General features: G+C 39.1%; 1 protein-coding gene across 1 annotated transcript in view; it reads left to right on the top strand.

The window, feature by feature from the left end:
- The first annotated feature begins 13,964 nt into the window (after nt 1-13,964).
- Nucleotides 13,965-16,197, top strand: part of MYCBPAP (MYCBP associated protein) — a 36,677-nt gene continuing 34,444 nt past the window's right edge. Inside the window, exon 1 of the mRNA XM_032210968.1 lies at nt 13,965-14,010. Within this exon, the coding sequence (XP_032066859.1) occupies nt 13,965-14,010 (46 nt within the window). The remainder of the gene's footprint in view (nt 14,011-16,197) is intronic.

Genomic DNA, 16,197 nt, shown 5'->3' with positions numbered 1-16,197 from the left:
CTTCATGGCAGGTGAGGCAAGCGCAAAAGCCCCGTCGAAGCCCCGGCGCCGCGTCCGCCATAGAGCGGAACCCTCACCGGCCATGAAGCTCACCGCACGTCACTGACTCCTTCCATGGGCTTACCGAAAGCTGCCACTGGCGCGGCCTTGTCTCCTATCTCCGGGCAGCCCGCTATGTCCCACGTTTCCATCTCGGCGCCGCCGCCCAAATCTCTTTCTCTTTCTCACAGATTTAGCCGTGCGCTCTGCCGCGGCTTCAGATGGGCCACTCTTTCGAAGAGCCCGCCGACTGACTCCACGTTATGTGGGAGGAGTCTTGTCAGATCGACGATGGATTGCTCTGGTCTAAAAGGCCTCCTCTCGGTCGGAAGGGAAAGAACGGCGTTCTTTACTCAGGCCTCATGAGGGGAAAAAACCCCAAGGCAGCACAAAAATGTTGTGGCCCAGCCCAGCAGAGCCTGGGAATCGCTTAAGAAAGCTTTCCATTAGTCGGGGACGCCCAAGCGGGGGTTGGAGGTGGGTGGGGAGGAAATGGAGTAGAGTTGGAGCCGTTTGCGGTTCTGGGTTTCCCAGGGGAAAGCAGGGCAGAGACCCAAGAGAGAGCATGGATAAGTTAAACCAGGGAAAGAAATTCTTTAGGCAGGGCTGCAATCCTAAACCTTTCACTTGGAGAGAATTTGTATCGCTTTAGTACGGAACATGGTGGCTCACGTGCTTAGGACGACGGGGTTGACAAGCAGCAAGCCAGTGGAGAGCCAAATGCCCGGCACGTTAGGAGAAACCCCCTTCTCCCTATCTGCCTTCCCACCTCAGCCACCTCCCCCTCCACCGATGCTAGGCGCTCCTCTCTCAGCCCGTCTCCCACTGCCAGCTATACAAGTTGCGGGGCTCTTCAAGTGCCTCGGAGGCTCCCCAAACCTACACAGCCAATTTCCTCTCCCTGCTTCAGAAAGATCTCCCCCAGACTTCTCCCGGTGGCTGCCTAACTGCGAGGAATGCTGGGAGTTGTAGTCACCCTCGCCAGACTGTTGGAAGCCTCCCTAGCTCTGGTGCTTTCTCCAAACGTGGCAGCAGGGCTTTAAAGGGCTCCCCCCTCCCCAGCCAGCCAGCCCACCCAGCCCATTCCTCCCCCTGCCACCACTGTGTCCAACAGGCCAGGCGTCTCGTGTTTATGGCGGACATAAACATGAGACGTCTGGCCTGTTGGGACACAGTGGCAAGAACGTCCCTGCCGCTGCCCCTTCCCTCTCTTCTCCGGGGAAAGTGGAGATGGAAGGGGGACTAGGAGGGAAGGGGTCGCTCCTCGGGATTCTCTAGCCAGCAGCCCCAGGAGACACCCCCTCAGAGAAGAATTGGGGCCACCAAAGCTCACCCACCTTTGAGATGCAAGAGACGGCAAGGCTTGCAGCGAAGGGAATCTGGACCCCGGGAAGGTTGGGGAGGAGTGAAGAGCGAGCCTCCTCCTTCTCCCCCACTCCTCTCTCCTCTGAAGCGCATCCTCCGAAATAACCCGCCCAACGTAAGCGTGCTCAACTGCAACAACAAGGCATGATTCGCTGCTCCCAGATCAAGAGGCGGGAGAATCAGTGCCTCCTTTGCATATGAAATGTTTTGCTTTTTAATCCTTTCTTAACTTTTAAAAGGCAAAAAATTCCTTATGCAAAAGAGGCCCCTAGTTCTCTCGCCTCCTCCTATAGTTAACACTAAGCAGACGCCAAGCCACTGTGACTTGGAATATGGTAGCAACTACCTTGGCTTTAATTATTTTTAAAAAAATCTTTAATATTCTTTCCTTTTCCTGAGGAGACTGGTGAGGCCCCGCCTCCCTTGCCTCTAGTGACTGCATGCCCCTGTGTTAAGTCATGGTTTGTTTAACAGACTATAGCCAAAAGCAATCAAATTATGTCATAATGTGAACAAGGCCAGATTGCAGTGTGCAGAGACTTCTAAGGAGTGATGCATAGAATCTATCGCTTGGAATTAGTGGAATTCTAAATATATTCTGCCAGATAATTTTCAGAAACTCAGTTTAAGGAATTAAAGATATTCTAATATGATTAATAATAATTGCTGTGGAACAATTTGATAACATTTCATTCATGTAATATTGTACAGTTGGACCATACGAAAGACTGAGCACCAAGGAATTGAAGCCTTTGAACTATGGTGCTAGAGAAGAGTCCTGCGAGTCCCTTGGATTGCAAGGCAATCAAACCGGTCAGTCCTGGAGGAGATCAACCCTGACTGCTCTTTAGAAGGCCAGATCCTGAAGATAAAAGTCAAATACTTTGGCCACCTAATGAGAAGGAAGGACTCACTGGAGAAGAGCCTAATGCTGGGAAAGATTGAGGGCAAAAGAAGAAGGTGACAACAGAGAATGAAGTGGTTGGATGGAGTCACTGAAGTAGTAGGTGTGAGCTTAAATGGGCTCCAGAGGATGGTAGAGGACAGGAAGGTCTGGAGGAATGTTGTCCATGGGGTCACGATGGGTCGGACACAGAGGTGGGTTCCTACCACTTCGCACCTATTCGGTAGAACCGGTTCGTCAAATCTACCGAACTGGTTAGAAGAGGTTCCACCAGTGGACCTGGAAAGCAGGCCACACCCACAGAAGAGGTTCCAAACTTTTTTGAAACCCACCACTGGTCGGACACAACTTCTCAACTAATAATAACAACAACAATATTGTACAGAACTTTATTTTTCCCTTCCCCTGCCAAACAACTCATTATCATTCTTTCTATGAAGTTCAGTTCTCTTAGGGAAGTCAATACACACTCTTACGGAATGACTGGGATTGATCACAACAGGAAGCAATATCCTATGAAGCCTCAGGAACATTGTCATGCACTTACCGTAACCTTGTTTTAACTCATATGATGCTTACTTCAATTAATCTCTGATGACAACTGGCATTTGCCCTATATAGAATTATTCACTCAAAATTTGCAAAAAGAAAATATGGAACAAAATGATATTACTCACAAGAAATAATTGCAAAATGGAACATAAAACTTCATATGTCCCACAGAATTTAGGTTTGATAAAGTAAATTAGCATTTCCTTATATTAAAATAAAACATTTTAAAGCATAAGAGCAAATATATTCCAAACTACAATACTTCAAGGGACATTCATAATTTAAATGCAGTATTTGTTAGCAAGTGCCCACCTTAAATTATGCAATAATTATAGATAGTATAGAATATTGATGCATTATGTAATTAAATCAGCAATTTCCATACTGTAAATAATTAAGAAAAGTGCAGGAAAGAAAAGTTGGGCTAAAGATAAAGCAGGCAAATATTGATACGACCTCAGTTACAATGTCAGTGTAAAGTTAAACATTTTAAGAAGATCATGTAAACATTATTTCAAGGTGCAAGAAAAATTTAAATTTTAGCTACACTTATTTTTGGAACTTACCAGTAGTAAGAAAAATGGTAAATCCATCTCTGTAAGGAGAAGAGGACATTTTGCTAATATTAAAAAAATAAAATACCTGTTTTTAAGAATCCATATTGCCTTGTATGTGAAACATACCGTATTAGAAATTTTCTAATGTTCAGTTTTTAATCCCATTCCTTATACAAGGATCCTGTTATGTATAGTTTATTACTACAAATTATTTCCAGTCAGCTAGCTCCTATGTTACATTATGTATGTGTGTGTATTGCCTAGATAAAATATTACAAAAGTAAGTTTTTTCCCATAGGTGCCAGTCAGTCTTAGTAATTGATATTTAGTTTCTTAATACAGTTTTATTTTCACAGTGTAATCAAGTCATGTTTTGCATCAGTATTTAAATGGAGAGTAAAAAAAAAAGGGAGGGAACTGAAACATGCATAAATTGTACATATTCGTTTTCAGAACTGAATGGATAAACGCAGGACTGAACGTAAGGGAAAGAGAACTCACAAAAAGAAAAGGATGCAGGGAATCTGCTCATTGAGTCTTGGCCTTTTAGGAAGAAAAATATCAAAAGAAGTCACATTGTATTGGGTAAGGCAAAACCTGGAAATTAGGAATGTTCTACCTGATTCACTGCATCAACTCAGCCTTGTGTTATATATAAGATTTTTATTGGTTTAATTTTCTCCACATACTAAAAGAGAGTTAATGAACAATAAGTCTGCGGATAGAAGATGAATTACAAAGCACCATTATAGCATTAATAGTATGGAAAGGAAATTAAGGCAACTAAGTGCAACAGGGTTAATTGATCTCACCTGGAACAGGACTCAACTGTCCTCAGATGGCATAACAGGATGTGTGAGTAATTGCAGGTCCAACCAGATGAACAAGTATTGTTCATTACTGGATAAAAAGATAGCTATTGTTAACATTCTAAGGGAAAATATATAGATCAAATTTAACCCTAGATTTAAAGAAACTGGAATAGTCCTGCCCCTTTACTCACTCACTCTCTCTCTCTCTCTCTCTCTCCCTCCCTCCCTCCCTCCCCCCCCTCTCTCTCTTTCTCCACTTAATGAAATTTCAGTGAGGGGTTAAGGTAATTTTGGAATACAGTCCTCTCCGCTTTCTTGCATTATAAAATCTCTTCCACATATTACTACAAATACAGGAAAAGACAAATTTGCTTACATCTGGATACGCTGATTAAAATAAGTAAACAAATGGAGCCAATTGCAACTATTGGGGGAGGGGGAGGGGAACAGTGAATGATTAGGATAGAAACAAAACTTGAAGTGGAGTAATTATAGTTCCTTTAGTTATAGCTTTACACCACTGAATTTGTAGTTTCATTTTGATACAGATTCTTAAAGTAATAATCTTGTTTTTTCTATGAAAAATACTGTCGGGTTTAATATTTAGAATGTTGCCACAGTAGCCAAGGTGTTTATGGAATATCCTTCAAGTTTACCATCTTAAGCAGGCACAAGTTAAGGAACGAAAGGGAAGCAAAGGAATGATCAATTAAAAAATTCAGCATACAGGGCAGAGCTGGAAGGGAGAGGGAGGAAAATGTGCAATAGGAAATGGACATTTCAAAGAACTGGAAAATGGATTCCTGTGGATAAGAGTTGGTAGGTAATTTCATAAAAAATGAGCAGAGGTGAAAAACCAAACTGAAAACTATTTAGGTAGATATTAAAATTTGTAGAAATAACTAAAAATAAAGGGGGGAATAAATGAAAAATATACATTTACAGATATGTGTGTTTAATTTTTGTAATCTTTAAATTGTTTTATACTGTTATATACTGTTTTACACAGTTTATATACAGGTGAAACTTGAAAAATTAGAATATCGTGCAAAAGTTAATTTATTTCCGTAATGCAACTTAAAAGGTTGCTAATAGACTTTCACAAGGAGTGGACTGAGGCTGGAGTTAGTGCATCAAGAGCCACCACCCACAGATGGATCCTGGACATGGGCTTCAAATGTCATATTCCTCTTGTCAACCCGCTCCTGAACAACAAACAACGTCAGAAGCGTCTTACCTGGGCAAAAGAAAAATAGACCTGGTCTGTTGCTAAGTGGTCCAAAGTCTTTTTTTCTGATGAGATAAACTTTTGCATCTCATTTGGAAACCAAGGACCCAGAGTATGGAGGAAGAATGGAGAGGCATACACTGCAAGATGCTTGAAGTCCAGTGTGAAGTTTCCACAGTCTGTGTTGATTTGGGGAGCCATGTCATCTGCTGGTGTTGATTCACTGTGCTGCATTAAGTCTAGGGTCAACGCAGCCGTCTACCAGGAGGTTTTGGAGCACTTCATGCTTCCTTCCGCAGGCAAGCTTTATGGGGATGCTGACTTCATTTTCCAGCAGGACCTGGCACCTGCCCACACTGCCAAAAGCACCAAAACCTGGTTCAATGACCATGGGATTACTGTGCTTGATTGGCCAGCAAACTCGCCTGACCTGAACCCCATAGAGAATCTATGGGGCATTGCCAAGAGAAAGATGAGAGACAATGCAGAAGGGCTGAATGCCACTATTGAAGCATCCTGGTCTTCCATAACACCTCAGCAGTACCACAGGCTGATAGCTTCTATGCCACGCCACATTGAGGCAGTAATTGCTGCAAAAGGGGCCCAAACCAAGTACTGAGTACATATGCATGCTTATACTTTTCAGAGATCCGATATTGTTCTATGTACAATCCTTGTTTTATTGATTGCATGTAATATTCTAATTTTCTGAGATGGATTTGGGGTTTTCATGAGCTGTAAGCCATAACAATCACAGTTATGACAAATCACGGCTTGAACTATCTTGCTTTGCATATAATGAGTCTATCTCATATATTAGGTTCACCTTTTAAGTTGCATTATGGAAATAAATTTACTTTTGCATGATATTCTAATTTTTTGAGTTTCACCTGTATTTCTGTATACCATTCAGAGTCACATCTATCAGATGGGCAGCTATAACATTTGATAAAATAAGTTTAAAAATAATGACAAGGGAGTCTGCATGAGAAGCAAAGGGTAGCATGGAACATCAAAATTGAGGACAAACAGAATGCAAATGAAAATAAAGAGCTTTACAATTCAGCTATGTTGTATGGCACATCAACATTTACATTTACATTCATTTACATTCAAGATTAGCTTTATTCCATGTTAGGTTCCTACTATCCAATTAAATAATGCCTATCAATATTAAACTGTCAAATATAATTGTTTTAATGTTCACTTTTGGGCAAAAAATGTTTTAGGAGAGAAGACAAAAGAATTTAGAATTAACAGTATGGTTCTGAAATAATAATTTCTGAGTATTACATAAAAATTGAGAGATAATTTTAAAGTGCAACACCAATATTATTAATATAAATAGTGGGGGGTTTCAAATCCCATTCCAACCGGTACGGTTGAAATGGGGCCGGCGGTGTCCTCATGGACGTGTGCAGTGCGCGCATGCGTCTCAGCACCTGTGCAACGCTCTGCAACACTCCAGCTGTTCCGTGGAGCATCACGCAGGTGCTGTATGTGCCATGCCCCTGTGCGGAAGCGCAAAAGCCTTTAAACTCCGGTAAGGAGCTCAGGTGGGTGGGTGGGCCCTCCGGAGCACTGTACCGGAACGGTATCCAGTGCTCTGGGCTGGCTCCGGTATGTGCGTACCGGGATGTGCCGCCTGCACCCCACCACTGATTCTCTCATAAGGCAATACAGTACTTAAGAAAATATTTTTATTTCAATGCAACAATATAGCTGTGTGACAAACACTTTATTCACATCCTTCCAAAGCACGTTCAAAACCTGTTGAGACAACAGTGGCTTAGTTACAGAAGAAATAGCTATGATTTCTAACCCTAATTATACAAGCTGACATTTATATACAGACTTCAGTAGTTAACTTTGACATTCAACCCAAATGTCAAAAAATATAGAAATATCACATCTGTATGATCAAAATGGCATTTCAATGCAAATTCCAAATATAAGCACATTTTTAAAAGATAAACGTCACTGATTCTTTGGAATGACATTCAACAAAGGAGTCCCAACTCAGTAAACATTCAACATAACTGAAACAAGTGGGATTTAACATTGACAATGTATTTGCTACACTGACCACATGGGAAAGTTAAAAAAAAAATCACTAAATATCTGAAGAGATAAGCATGCATAAATAAATCAGTGAACTTCAATTCCTCTAAGTCTGCATATGATTGGACTGCAATTTTCTCTAGATTAAGAATAATATTTGTTAATGAAAATAATACTTGATTCCACTTAAGATTCAAAGGTCCTTTTAATTGGCATAATTGAAAACAGACTGCTATTGATAAAGTTATACACAGGAACGGAATCTGCTCTCAATCCCTTGAAAAAATCTGTTCTTTATTTAGAATAAAGACAGAATTTTATTTATAAGGCTTTTATTTATTTATAGGGCTTGGAAAAGCTTATATAAGTCAAACAGATAAAACAAGGTTTTACATAAAGATTGGTGATAAAGCTGCATTTGCCCCAGCCTCACAAAACTTGGCAAAGCATGTACATCAATGTAATGAGTACTATGAGATGGTCAATTCTTGAGGGGGGAAAAGAAATTATTGATATAGTGTAATTTTTTTTTTAAAAAAAGTAAAATACCATTTTCATAATTTGTGATTACTTCTGTCTAATAAGGTATGTCTTTCTCTAGTTCAGAGTGCTTAAAAATACATCCCTTCATGAATTTGTGGCCATTCTTTGCATACGTGTAACATTTTGAAATTTCTAGTCCTTGAAATCAGGGCAAGGCACACTTTTAACACAGACATATTGTATTTCTTGCACCTCTCAATTCAAAAGCCACATCTTTTTTTCCTGTGAGCTATGATGGTGCCTTCTTATCTTCCCCAATTCATGAGGGAGGCAGCCTTAAGTTGTGTTATTTGTAACAATTCTAAAATAGTATTCCATACCCTTTTCTGACATCATCGAAAGGCAACCTGGAGGGCTGTGCAATGTGTTGGGCTTTGTCTCCCTCTCCCTTCCCTTTTGCAGGGAAGTGAGGTGATTGCTGTGATCTGGAAAGGACACTATAGCAGTGAGATGGGGATTGGCAACCCTGCAGGCTGCACAATTTCCTAATATTTTCTAGTTTCCTATTAGGGGACGAGCACTTCAGTTCAGTGGTAGTGGAAGGGCCTTAGAGGCATATTTCCACCTCATCTGTAAAAAGAAGATGGCTACCTCCAAGCCAAAGAAGCCTGCAGTTGACAGCAAAGGTGGGAAAAGAAAAGACAGCATCACATACACACATACACAAACAAGGGCTAATACTTCAGTATTTGTGGGAACTTTGTAGGAACAGTTTAGACATCTAAGAGAAGCTTGTGTGAAGCTTTTGAAGGATTTGTATGCGAAGAACCTTCAGACAAAAGTCTCTCTGAGGTAATAGGTAAATACCGGGATATACATAAAGCTGGATGCCTGTGAAAAATGTCTCTTGAGAAGCTTGCATATCGGTAGAAATATGTAAAGGGGAACTGAGTTCAGCTAGATAGGTGTTTGTAAGTGTTGGACTCTGTGTGAGAGAGTTTAGCTTTGCAAAATTCGGCCTAGACTGGCTGGGCCTGGATTATACTGTATAAAAGATATTTTTGTTATTAAGGTAAGTAGTCCAATTTATTCTGCATCCAGTGCTTTTACATAATAGTTCATGTTCTTTAAATTTAGCCATTCAGCCATGCTTGTGATCGATTTAATGGTACTGGTTGATAATATCTGAAGAGTTAACTCACTTAAAAAGAACATAGTAGAGCCTTGTGACACCTACATGTGTTGTCATAGGAGCTTTTGTACATCCCCCTCAAGTGCATTGTGGGCAAGTCGGATGAAGGAAAACTATTTATATACAACTGTTGTTGTGTTCTGGGGCAGAATAGTATTAAAAGAAGAGATGAGAGTAAAATTTTCCTATGCATGGTGACCCTTGGCAAAACACTAGCTAAGATCTGACAAATGATTTTGCATTAATATACTGATTAATATGTGTGGTGCTTACTCCAAGTGGTATTAAGTCACCTAATTAGTCTTTGTTCCATACAGTACCAGTCTTTGTCACTTTATATTTATCTGCAATTATTCATGTTCGTATACTGGCCACTTTCTCTAAAATAAAATGGAGCGGGGTGTTGCTCACAGATTAAAATATATAGCTCATTAAAAAATGAATAAGACTCTTAGATTGTCAATCAAAAGGTCGGCAGTTCGTTGGTTCGAATCCCTAGCACCGCATAACGGGGTGAGCCCCCATTACTTGTTCCAGCTTCTGCCAACCTAGCAGTTTGAAAGCATGTAAAAAATGCAAATAGAAAAATAGGAACTACCTTTGGTGAGAAGGTAACAGCGTTCTGTGCACCTTCGCTGTTTAGTCAAGCTGGCCACATGACCACAGAGACGTCTTTGGACAGTGCTGGCTCTTCGGCTTTGAAACAGAGATGAGCACTGCCCCCTAGAGTCGGGAATGACTAGCACATATGTGCAAGGGGAACCTTTACCTTTGCCAAATGAAGGAGCAAAGCTGACATGCGATTTTCTGCATGAATTTATTTTGATGACTTTAGCACTGTTTTCACCAATTTGTAAATCTGCCATTCAAACTCTCCAAAAGGGAAATATATAAATATGCTGGTGGGGCCCAGCAGAAGAGCCTTTTTTGCTACAGCTCCCACCCTTGGGATCATCGTGCCCCTTGATCCCAACTTATTATCTTGGCCTTCCAAAAGAGCCTGAAATCCTGGCTCTACCAAATGTCCTAGGGACCTAATGGGAGTGAGTCATACTGGGGGGTGGCTAATGGACTAAAAATAAGATTCTGCCTCCACCCTATGTGTCCTTTGCTTCCTTCCTCACCATTTTTCACATTTTTAAGGTTAATTTTAATGCTAATATTTATTACTGTACTTTTAATTTTTTGTTTTGTTCTTTTTACTTGTTGTGAGACACCTAGTGTTACCTCTTAGTGAGATGAGTGGCATATAAATTTCATAATATATAAATAAAATAAATATAAGGGAAATATTTAAAAGTCAGTTTGGTATAGTGGTTAAAGCACTGTCCTAGAAAGCAGGGAACTCTGATTTCTTAGGCCTGCCTTAGGCATGAAAAGTGGCTAGGTCATTTGAGCCTGCAGCCCAACCCATCTTACAGAGTTTTGGTTCTGGGAAGAATAGGAGGCAGGAGTTATAGATAAAAAGGTGCATATTATAATAATAATATTATTACATGGTTGTAGCTCATTCATTATACTTTTCACTAGTTAGCTGAAAAAATAAACGACTAATCATATTCTGTTGTTATCTCTTCTGGGTTTATTTTCTAATATAGCAAATTATTCTTGGAAACTTAGATTATTTCTTGTCTGACTTTATTGGGTATAGTTTGAGAAATGCCTGATTTAAACCCATTAGTTACCTATGTTGAAGGGATCTGAAGAGATGCAGTTACATGTTGTAGGGCTTAAATGTAAACAGCGCATTTCTGGTATATTCTCAATAGAAACTGGACATAATAAACACCTCTCTTTCATATGTGATGTAATGTTTATACAGTCAACTCTCATTATTCACAACAGCTGCATTCTGTGAAAATGCCACAAATACAATACTGAATTAATGAATGCTGAAATCTCAGCTGCAAATGTGTGCATTAGGCGATTCAAATGTTTTGCTGTTCTTGATGCCTGCTAGTAAGTGCAATAGTGCCATGAGAACTAATTTGGGGATGATGAAAACGTTTTTGCAAATAAGCAAATTCACAAATACCAAACCCACAAATAATGAGGATTGCTTGTATAGCGCTCACATAGTCCTTCATAAGTATCCAGAAATTTGCTCCATAGTCTGATGTTGGAGTAAAATCTATTGAAGTCTTACTGGAGCTTAATGAGGGTCTGATGTCTATCAATCTAGATAATAATTATATTTTTATTACAGTGTATTGTTTTGTACATGCTTGAACATGATTTATGAAATGAAATATTGTACTAGTAGGCATTCAAACTGACCAAGTGGTAGGAGCTAAGAGGGTAGGGTGAAGTAGGAAGAATTGTTCTCAATATTTCTGCTTGGTGCAGATTCCTCTGGATCAGTTACATACAGGTGGTTTTTTTTTTTTAGCAAAAGGGTAAAGATGATATTATTTGAGGAGAAACCAGTGCTAAATCTATATTCCAAATTAGCTTGGCTGACAAGAAGACATAGGAGAGAATGGGAGGACATGATTGATAACAAACACGTTCCATCCTCAGCCAGGCACCATAAAAACTACTGCAGGAAATGCCAACACCATGTGAATAAGCAGTTCAGTTCAGTTATGAACTTCTGGCCATCCACATCTAAAAATAGCCAGACAATAGCCATAGAAATATGCATCCTAAATTACATTTCTTGGAACTGTACAATTGTTATTGTCCTGAAGGTACCTGTAACAAGTCATTATCATGGCACCTGGGGCAAGATGGGACCTGATTCCCCCCAAGGATACATAAATAACCATGGTGTATTGCACAAACCACTGTAGAAACTACAGCTGGATGAGACAAAATTCCTTGTCATTATGGCAGAGGTAAACCTGTACTGCACACTATGGCAACAGTACTAGCAACACATAACACTTTCCTGGTTTAATCAACCTTGCAGTATTCTGATTGTGCTCTTTTGACAGCATCTATCCTTTTTAAAAAAATAGAGATAAACATACTTTTTCAAAAAAGTGCTAAGCCTAGGCACATAAGGAGTGCTGTTAAGACCCAGCCAGCGTTTGGAAAGGACTACCAGGGCATTGTATGGACAGATGCCGCTGAGTAAGCCAGATGGTTACTCTTTCCTGTATTCTCATAGAGGGCTCGCCAGCAACTGTAGAAAAAAGTAGCATAACCATAACAGTCTGAAATGTTCAGTAGGAGCTAGCGTTGCCTAGAAACTCAGGTACCTCAAATTTGCAGAGAAGCTGATAACAGCTTGATTTGAATCTGAGAAAGACTTTTAGCTTTCTGAAGGGACTTATTCACTCACCCAAAAATATGAATCCTCAGTAATTCAGACAAAGCAAATAGCATTTATTAAAGGGGGTTAAGTCTTTTTAAAGGGTACAGAAATGATACATACATTCAGTTCAGCATATGTGACACCTCAGAAAGAAATGATCAAACAATAAAAGACACTGATTACATGTGAGAATTATACAATAGAAAATATTGATTCTAGATAACATTGCTCCATGCTACCCTTTGCTTCTCATGCAGACTCCCATGCCATTATTTTTAAACTTATTTTATCAAATTTTATAGCTGCCCATCTGATAGATGTGATTCTGAATGGTATACAGAGATACAGGTGAAACTCAAAAAATTAGAATATCATGTAAAAGTTAATTTATTTCCGTAATGCAACTTAAAAGGTGAAACTAATATATGAGATAGACTCATTATATGCAAAGCAAGTTAGTTCAAACTGTGATTTGTCATAACTGTGATGGTTATGGCTTACAGAAAATGTATGGATTACATTGGTGCCTTTGCCAGCTGAGTTTGTATCTTCCTTAAAACTTGCAATGACTTTCAGAATATTGCTTAGTTGTTGAAAAGGCAAGTTCTCTCCTACCAAAATAAATGGCTAAGGAGAAAAAATATATTTTCCTGAAGTCAGACTATAAGTCTAAATTGCTATGCTAAAATGCTAATGTTGCTTTTAGTAAAAAGTTAATAATTAGCCTAAAATTACAAGCAACATTGGCAGACCCATCCGTGACCATTTCAGCAGCAGTGCTATGGATAGAGTGCTGGATTGTATGGATTAGAAAAACAGGTACCAGCTCTGGATGACACAAAGCAACAACTAAGTCCTAGGGCAGAAAATAACATAAAAGGGTATCAAAACTCATTTATACTATAGTCAGTCGGAAATGAGCACCAGAACTGGAAAATGCTGCAAGTTGTGAGAATTTACCCTTAGGCACTACTGAGGAAACAGCCTTTCCTATAAAGCTTGATTTTCCTGTGAGCAAAGACATATACGAACCAGGAAAGAAAGTCAGCAAGAAAAATAATAATCTTGGGCCACTTTATTCAGAAAAAAAAATAGTATAAGCGGAGCAAATAGTATTTGCATACACTATTCCCTCCTGCGGAGCCAGGCAAATGAAGTTCAAAGGGTTTCTTTCATTTGCATCTTTAATGAAAAAGCAACAACTCTAGAAGCGCACGGCCCGACTGAACACACCAGCTATGCGCAAATGAAGCATGTGCAACAATTGCGGGGAGCCTCGACGACCCGAGCCGGATTCCGTACATGAGCCCTCTGAAAGCGCTCCCGTGCGACTTTCCCTGTGGAGCCCAAGGAAACTAGTGGACTTCCAGACTAGCTTGAGGACAATCGATTGCCATGGAAACGAGAACGCGGCGGCTTGCGCGTGCTCTAGGCTTCTGGAACCGCAGCAGCAAAGCAAGCAAGCAAGCCTGGGATTAGTTGGGGTCTTTCTGTAGCTTGGTGATCATCACGATGAACAAGATGACAAAGAAGGAATCGCGCAACAGTAGAACGCCTGGTAGGCTGGTACAGGGAGCCCACGGGGGCTTCGTAACGTGGAAGGGGAGGCATTCTAAAAACTGCAGTTTTTGCAGCAAGTACAATGCGTGAAGGATTCCATAATGTCAAAGACATGGCATTAGAAAGTGCATAATTTCATATAAAACTCAGCCTGTCGGATCACTTTCGGTATAGCTTAGTATTGTTAGAATGACTAGAAAACAGGGATAATGCTTTGTGTATTACCTATAATTGTCCTGATACCCTCAGAGATAAGGGTTTATTATTAACAGCTTTAATTAAAATGTTTACCAAGATCTCAAAGAGATCTTTTCTCTTTAATTCCATGGGAGTGGCTGCAGCAGGCTTTTTTGAACCAGATTAATGAACTCTGTGTGACCTCATATATACTTTACTCTCTTACCCTGTACTTCAGTCTCTAAAATTCATTGGATTGAAAACATTGAAAACTATTTAAAACTGTTTCTAAGGTTGAGTGCTTGCTCAACTTGATAGTTAGAGATGGGCATTATGCTGGCTAAAGAAAGTATAAGGAATGATTTTGATGAGACAAGGAACTCCCAGAAAAACAGATAGGAGCAACAAGAGGGGCCTTGAGCATCCTAGTCTGGATGCTTTAATGAAGACAGAGCACAGAATGTGGGTGCAAAGTGAAGGGAGAAGACAGAGTGAATGGGCAACATGCAGTAGTAATAGATTCCAGAACAAACAGTGTTTAATGTAAAAGAATAAGGTTGTGGTCTTTAATAACTTTAAAATGTGGTTAATGAGTGAATAAAGAAACAGACCATATTGTCTACATTATAAAAACAACAAATGAACTCCCGAAGTTCAGAAAAATCAGGCTATGTATTTCAGCTTCTGTGGTTACTTCTGTAAACAGATCTTCTGTAAAGATCTGTAAACATCTCAGACCAATAATATCAAATTTGGCCTGATTCAGAAGTAATAGATTGTCAAAATAAATATAAGATAAGGTTGTGGAATTGCTGAATCTTGGACTTATATTGTATAATGAGGTGAAGCTTCACTTACATTAACTTAGTAAATGGGATAATTTAAATTCATCAAGTGTGCTTTAACAAAAGGTAAGTGGGAGGCAAATGAACAGATATTCTAATAACGAAAAGCAAAAGATAAAGACAATATTTAATTTCTTTTTATATATATAATTTTTTTATTTTTTATTTTCAAAACAGACACCACACAAAGAAGACTCCTTCTTTACATACTGTAGAAAGTGTATCAGTTGGTTACAAAAGACTTTTGTGCAGCTCTTCCACAGTTATCAACCATAATTCATATTAACTCAAGTATTTTAACTCATATTAACTCATCATCATACTCCATTTTCATTTGACTATAATTGTTTAAACATCCTTCATAAAATATATCAAGATTTAAAACATAACCACATAGTGGTATTTCATCTGCTATTTCTAATATCCTCCAATAACACTGAATCCTTATGGCCTATTCTGGCTAAACATCCATAATATTTAGTAACAAAAATTTCTAATCCTCCTTTCCAAATCACTGTTTACAATTTACATCCACTTTCCTTATGTTGTACCCATGCATATATATACATTGTTATCATTATCCCTCCTTTATTTGACTGTGTCCTTTATCATAACATTTCCCCCTCTAATAAACAAAACTTAACTAAATTTAACAGTTTTTTTATTAACCTTTATATATAACCAAAAAAATTTCTAATCTTCCTTTCATAGGTACCATTCAATATTCATATCCAATTATTACTTATCATAGCAATACATATGTATACATTATTATCATTATCAATTATTTATTTAACTATATCTATTGTCACTAAATTTCACTAAGTTTAACTAGTTTTAGATTATACCCTTTCATCTATCAACCTGTATCTTTCCATTAGCAAAACAATCTCATGTCTTCTGCCATTTGTGGTATCAGTCGTCTAATCAGGTCTTTAATCAAATTTGTATGGACTCCTCTTTGCAACTCATTGCTTATTAAGTTTCTCATGTAGTTTCTATGCCCTTTTTCTATTTCCTTAATCAGCTTATCTTTAATTATCATGTTGCTAACAAAATTTCTCTCTTTAAATCCATAAATTCTTTTATTTTTTCTTCTGTATCTTGCCATCTGGTGTAGAGTTCCCCTCCATTTAATTCCTCTTTCCGTATTCCACTCTTTC

Source organism: Thamnophis elegans, chromosome 2 (assembly GCF_009769535.1).
Source record: "Thamnophis elegans isolate rThaEle1 chromosome 2, rThaEle1.pri, whole genome shotgun sequence".
Taxonomy (NCBI): domain Eukaryota; kingdom Metazoa; phylum Chordata; class Lepidosauria; order Squamata; family Colubridae; genus Thamnophis; species Thamnophis elegans.
Note: the sequence above shows the minus strand (reverse complement) of the source record. Positions and strands in the feature narration are given on the sequence as shown.